Source organism: Anopheles cruzii, unplaced genomic scaffold, assembly GCF_943734635.1.
Source record: "Anopheles cruzii unplaced genomic scaffold, idAnoCruzAS_RS32_06 scaffold01008_ctg1, whole genome shotgun sequence".
In the NCBI taxonomy this organism is placed as follows: domain Eukaryota; kingdom Metazoa; phylum Arthropoda; class Insecta; order Diptera; family Culicidae; genus Anopheles; species Anopheles cruzii.
In genome coordinates this window covers 984-7,273 of record NW_026454594.1, presented here as the reverse complement: position 1 = coordinate 7,273, position 6,290 = coordinate 984, and the positions used below count along the sequence as shown (strand labels likewise).

The 6,290-nt window shown below is 41.9% G+C and overlaps 3 protein-coding genes across 3 annotated transcripts; all 3 read right to left on the bottom strand.

The window, feature by feature from the left end:
* Positions 1 to 79: 79 nt before the first annotated feature.
* Positions 80 to 1,536, bottom strand: LOC128276359 (zinc finger protein 90-like). The gene is made up of 2 exons (XM_053014824.1): positions 704 to 1,536; positions 80 to 638 (listed from the first exon to the last, which is right to left on the bottom strand). Exons 1-2 carry the CDS (start codon positions 1,534 to 1,536, stop codon positions 80 to 82), a joined length of 1,392 nt encoding a protein of 463 aa, XP_052870784.1.
* Positions 1,537 to 2,353: 817 nt separating this feature from the next.
* On the bottom strand, positions 2,354 to 4,056 carry LOC128276358 (zinc finger protein 567-like). Its single transcript, XM_053014823.1, has 3 exons — positions 3,570 to 4,056; positions 2,996 to 3,500; positions 2,354 to 2,932 (listed from the first exon to the last, which is right to left on the bottom strand). The coding sequence occupies exons 1-3, from the start codon at positions 4,054 to 4,056 to the stop codon at positions 2,386 to 2,388; spliced, it is 1,539 nt and encodes a 512-aa protein (XP_052870783.1). The 3' UTR covers positions 2,354 to 2,385.
* A 536-nt stretch (positions 4,057 to 4,592) lies between these two features.
* On the bottom strand, positions 4,593 to 6,049 carry LOC128276357 (zinc finger protein 90-like). The gene is made up of 2 exons (XM_053014822.1): positions 5,217 to 6,049; positions 4,593 to 5,151 (listed from the first exon to the last, which is right to left on the bottom strand). Exons 1-2 carry the CDS (start codon positions 6,047 to 6,049, stop codon positions 4,593 to 4,595), a joined length of 1,392 nt encoding a protein of 463 aa, XP_052870782.1.
* Positions 6,050 to 6,290: the final 241 nt, after the last annotated feature.

The following is a 6,290-nucleotide window of genomic DNA, read 5'->3' as shown; positions in this document are numbered from 1 at the left end:
ATAAATTTCGGGATTTTATTTCGGGTATTCGTGATTTCGAATCTAAACAGATCTGTAATACTGTTATCCAACGATTTAATTAGTTTGGAACAAGATTTGAACTAATTCGTATTCCTTCTTTACGCTTCCGTTGTATTTCAAGCCACTGCTCATGGTGGACCCGCTTGCGGTGCGTATACAACAGCGTATCAAAGCGAAACGTTTTCGGACAGAACTGGCATTGGTACAGTGGGCTTTTTGTGTGCGTCGTCATGTGTTCAGTTAACTTCTTTTTTTTCTTAAATGATTTCCCGCAGATCGTGCACGGAAAGCTGCGATCGGTGCAAACGTTACGAAGATGCGAACTTAAATATCGTTTTGATTTGAACTGCTTCCCGCATGATTCACAGCTTGCTGGGGTCTGTTGCGTATGAATCAGTTTGATGTGCGTTTGTAGAATATACTTATTGCCCACGACTAGGCCGCAAATGTTACAAGGTACCTTTGGTAGATTTGATGATGGTGGCGGATTCTTGATGTGTTCGCCCATGTGGCAATCCAACTGAAAGCGGCTTTTAAATATCCTCGGACAGTGCTCACAAATGAAGCCGGCACCATGTACTGCGCGCTTATGATCTTCGATTGTGTATTTGCTGAACCTAAAAGAGCAAAACAAACAACTGTAAGAATTTTAAACGGTCTTATTTTATGTCGCCACACGTACGCCTTGTCACATTGATCGCAGGGCACGTCCTTTGCGCTGTGCAATTTACGAACATGTGCATTTAATCGGGTTTGGAACGGAAATCGCTTGCCACATTCCTCACAGCAGAACGTGCGCTCCTTGTGCTTGTTTTGCATGTGTTCCTTTATATTCTGGTGCACTTCGGCACACACCTCACACCGGAACCGATCCGGATTTAGATGCATTTCTTTGTGTTCCACCAGTTTTGTCCGCGATCTTAATTTCTTGCTACACATTGGGCACGTTATTATAAGCTCTTTTATATCGTGGATTTTTAGCATGTGTCGCTTCAACTCCCTCAGGTTGACGTACTCGACCGATGGCTCTCTGCTGGCCATTTTTGCCAAATCACAAATATCGCACACCAAGCGTTTGTAAAAGCTAATAATCTCCTCATCCACTTTTGATTTACTAGTGCGACTTGTGTTGGTGTCCAGTTTGTTATTATTCAAGTATTTCGTTTTGTTTCTTTTGTCGGGTGTTGTTAGTTTGGAGTTGTCTTTTTGAGCGTTTTTAGTCGGATTTTTACCCCTATTGCGCAATCTTCTCTTATTATCTGTATCCGAAATATGTTCTTCGTTGTTTACGGTTGTTTCCATTGTGATGTGTTGAGATATGCTGGCCATTATTTCATTCTTCAGTGTTAACTCTAGGTCTTTGCTCTCGAGGTGTTCATCGTCCAATGGTTCTTGTTTGATGGATACAAACTCCACCGCACAAATGTTTCCCTCGCCAACATCACTCAACGACGGTCGCTGTTGAACGTTTGCAATATTTGTTTCCAACAAAACCCGGTGCGCTTCATTCACCATGTCGTAGAATTCATCAAACTCCGCCAGCAGCATCCAGCATCGCTGGCAAATTGTTGTCAACTCGAATTCCGCCAATTTTATCCCAAGATGTTGGTTGATTACGTCTGTAATGTGTTTCCCATTCGTCTTAAGTTCCGATGCTTTTAAGCACTGGCCTTTTTTGAGACACACACTACATTTCTGAAGACTTTTAGCAGAGGAGGGTTCAATAATTTCCTCGGGAGTTGATGACAGGATAAACTCCGTTTTGATTGCCTCCATCGCAACTCCTTAGACACTATTCCTGTGGATCGCAGACTAACCGTGTTCGCACTTTTCGTTACGCACGAACACTAAAGGTATTTGGAGAACGTATTATTGTTGAAAATTAGAATTACACAGCGCAAGGTCTTTCCTTTTGCAAGTTTACCGATTGTGTGTTTTGTTCATAGGAAGTTTGTTTACGATTCGACTGTCAAACGCGTTCTTGCAGTCTTACGACAGCGTTAGTAACCCATACATTTACACACTACATTCGTTTAGAACAAGCAACGATTCAAAGTTTATTACCTCGGAGATTAACCTTTATTAGAGTTCATAAAAACTTCGTTATGGAGATATATTTGATAGTAAAACTGTGAACACACCAAAACGATTCATCTTCCATGTTAGGTTGAGAACAAAATTAATACTTTTGTAATTAAATGTGTAAAATAGGGCGGTTGACGTAAAATTTGCTTGTTGTGTCGACTTGATGTAACTGTTTTTATACTTAAGACAAATGATTTTGGTCTTTATATATTTAATAGTAATATAAATGAAGGATTTTAAGCCTAAACACGTATGAAATACTGTAAACCAACGTTTTAATTAGTTTGGAACACGATTTGAACTCATTCGTATTCCTGCTTTGCGCTTCCGTTGTTCTTCGAGCCACTGCTCATGGTGAACCCGCTTGCGGTGCGTGTAGAGAGTAGTGTCGAAGCCGAACGTTTTGGGACAGTACGGACACTGGTAAAGCGGGCTTCTCGTGTGTGTCGTCATGTGTTCCTTAAGTTTAATCTTCTTCTTGAACGGCTTTCCACAGATCGTGCACGGAAAGCTGCGATCGGTACAAACGTTCGTGAGGTGCGCATATAGATTGCGCTTTGATTTGAATTCTTTTCCGCAAGACCCACAGCTCACTGGCGCCTGCTCCATGTGCATTCGTTTCATGTGCGTCGTTAAGTTGTACTTATTTCGTACCACGATGCCGCACAAGTTGCAGGTAACCTTCGTCGGTCGCAGGCCGACGCTATGCTCTTCCATATGATTATCCAACTGAAAGCGGCTTTTAAATGTTCTCGGACAGTGCTCACAAATGAAGCCGGCACCATGTACTGCGCGCTTATGATCTTCGATTGTGTATTTGCTGAACCTAAAAGAGTAAAACAAGCAATTGTAAGCATTTTAAAAGGTCTTATTTCACGTCGACACGTACGACTTATCACACTGATCGCATGGCACGTCCTTTGCGGTGTGCATTTTACGAATATGTGCTTTCAATCGCGCTTGGAAAGGGAAGCGTTTGCCGCATTCCTCACAACAGAATGTGCGCTCCTTGTGCTTGTTTTGTATGTGTTCCTTTATATTCTGATGCACTTCGGCACACACCCCACACCGGAACCGATCAGGATTCAGATGCATCTCTTTGTGTTCCACCAGTTTCACGCGTGACCTAAACTTTTTTTCACATATCGGACACTTGATAATCGCCTCACCTTGGCCGTGAGCTCTTCGCATATGGCGATTTAATTCCTTTAAGTTAACGTACTCGATCAATGGCTCTCCGCTGGCCATCTTTACTGGATCACAAATTTCGCACACCAAGCGTTTGTAAAAGCTAAGAAGCTCCTCATCTACCTTTGTTTTACTAGTGCGACCGGTCTTGCTTAGGTATTTCTTTTTTCTGCCTTTGTTGGATGTTGTTGGTTTGGAGCTTTTTTCTTGAACGTTGTCCGTCGGAATTTTCCTCAAGTTAAGCAATCTTCTCCTATCATTTGTATCCAATATACTAACTTTAATGTCTTCTTCATTGTTTGCGGTTGTTTCTATTGCTATGTGTGGAGATATACTGGCCATTATTTCATTCTTCAGTGTTAACTCTAGGTCTTTGCTCTCAAGGTGTTCATCGTCCAATGGCTCTTGTTTGATGGACACAAACTCCATCGCACAAATGTTTTCCTCACCAACGTTTGCAATATTTGTTTCCAATAAAACTCGGTGCGCTTCATTCACCATATCGTAGAATTCATCAAACTCCGCCAGCAGCATCCAGCATCGCTGGCAAATTGTGGTCAGTTCAAATTCCGCCAATTTTATCCCAAGATGTTGGTTGATTACGTCGGTAATGTGTTTCCCATTCGTCTTAATTTCCGATGGCTTTAAGCACTGGCCTTTTTTGAGGCATACGCTACACTTCTGAAGACTTTTAGCAGAGGCGGGTTCAATCATTTCCCCGGAAGTTGACGACAGGATGAGCTCAGTTTTGATTGCCTCCATCGCAACTCCTGAGCCACTGTCCGTGTGGATCGCAGGCTAACCGTGTTCGCACTTTTCTTTACGCACAAACACTAAACGTACTTCGAGAACGTATTATTGTTGAAAATTAGAATTACACAGCGCAAGGTCTTTCCTTTTGCAAGTTTACCGATTGTGTGTTTTGTTCATAGAATGTTTGTTTACGGCTCGACTGTCAAATGCTTTCTTGCAGTCTTACGACCAGCGTTATTCACCCATACCTTTAAACACTATATTCGTTTAGTACAAGCAACGATTCAAGGTTTATTTAGGTTTACTTTCAGATTTACTGTTAACGGTTATTTTCAAACGTAGGTTTTGTAAAATTTACGTTATTGGGATAATTATTTGTACAACAGCAATAGCACAAATACCTTAATTACAATTAAAGTAATGGTTCGAGTACAAGATATCTGACAGAAAAACCGTCAACACACACATAAATTTCGGGATTTTATTTCGGGTATTCGTGATTTCGAATCTAAACAGATCTGTAATACTGTTATCCAACGATTTAATTAGTTTGGAACAAGATTTGAACTAATTCGTATTCCTTCTTTACGCTTCCGTTGTATTTCAAGCCACTGCTCATGGTGGACCCGCTTGCGGTGCGTATACAACAGCGTATCAAAGCGAAACGTTTTCGGACAGAACTGGCATTGGTACAGTGGGCTTTTTGTGTGCGTCGTCATGTGTTCAGTTAACTTCTTTTTTTTCTTAAATGATTTCCCGCAGATCGTGCACGGAAAGCTGCGATCGGTGCAAACGTTACGAAGATGCGAACTTAAATATCGTTTTGATTTGAACTGCTTCCCGCATGATTCACAGCTTGCTGGGGTCTGTTGCGTATGAATCAGTTTGATGTGCGTTTGTAGAATATACTTATTGCCCACGACTAGGCCGCAAATGTTACAAGGTACCTTTGGTAGATTTGATGATGGTGGCGGATTCTTGATGTGTTCGCCCATGTGGCAATCCAACTGAAAGCGGCTTTTAAATATCCTCGGACAGTGCTCACAAATGAAGCCGGCACCATGTACTGCGCGCTTATGATCTTCGATTGTGTATTTGCTGAACCTAAAAGAGCAAAACAAACAACTGTAAGAATTTTAAACGGTCTTATTTTATGTCGCCACACGTACGCCTTGTCACATTGATCGCAGGGCACGTCCTTTGCGCTGTGCAATTTACGAACATGTGCATTTAATCGGGTTTGGAACGGAAATCGCTTGCCACATTCCTCACAGCAGAACGTGCGCTCCTTGTGCTTGTTTTGCATGTGTTCCTTTATATTCTGGTGCACTTCGGCACACACCTCACACCGGAACCGATCCGGATTTAGATGCATTTCTTTGTGTTCCACCAGTTTTGTCCGCGATCTTAATTTCTTGCTACACATTGGGCACGTTATTATAAGCTCTTTTATATCGTGGATTTTTAGCATGTGTCGCTTCAACTCCCTCAGGTTGACGTACTCGACCGATGGCTCTCTGCTGGCCATTTTTGCCAAATCACAAATATCGCACACCAAGCGTTTGTAAAAGCTAATAATCTCCTCATCCACTTTTGATTTACTAGTGCGACTTGTGTTGGTGTCCAGTTTGTTATTATTCAAGTATTTCGTTTTGTTTCTTTTGTCGGGTGTTGTTAGTTTGGAGTTGTCTTTTTGAGCGTTTTTAGTCGGATTTTTACCCCTATTGCGCAATCTTCTCTTATTATCTGTATCCGAAATATGTTCTTCGTTGTTTACGGTTGTTTCCATTGTGATGTGTTGAGATATGCTGGCCATTATTTCATTCTTCAGTGTTAACTCTAGGTCTTTGCTCTCGAGGTGTTCATCGTCCAATGGTTCTTGTTTGATGGATACAAACTCCACCGCACAAATGTTTCCCTCGCCAACATCACTCAACGACGGTCGCTGTTGAACGTTTGCAATATTTGTTTCCAACAAAACCCGGTGCGCTTCATTCACCATGTCGTAGAATTCATCAAACTCCGCCAGCAGCATCCAGCATCGCTGGCAAATTGTTGTCAACTCGAATTCCGCCAATTTTATCCCAAGATGTTGGTTGATTACGTCTGTAATGTGTTTCCCATTCGTCTTAAGTTCCGATGCTTTTAAGCACTGGCCTTTTTTGAGACACACACTACATTTCTGAAGACTTTTAGCAGAGGAGGGTTCAATAATTTCCTCGGGAGTTGATGACAGGATAAAC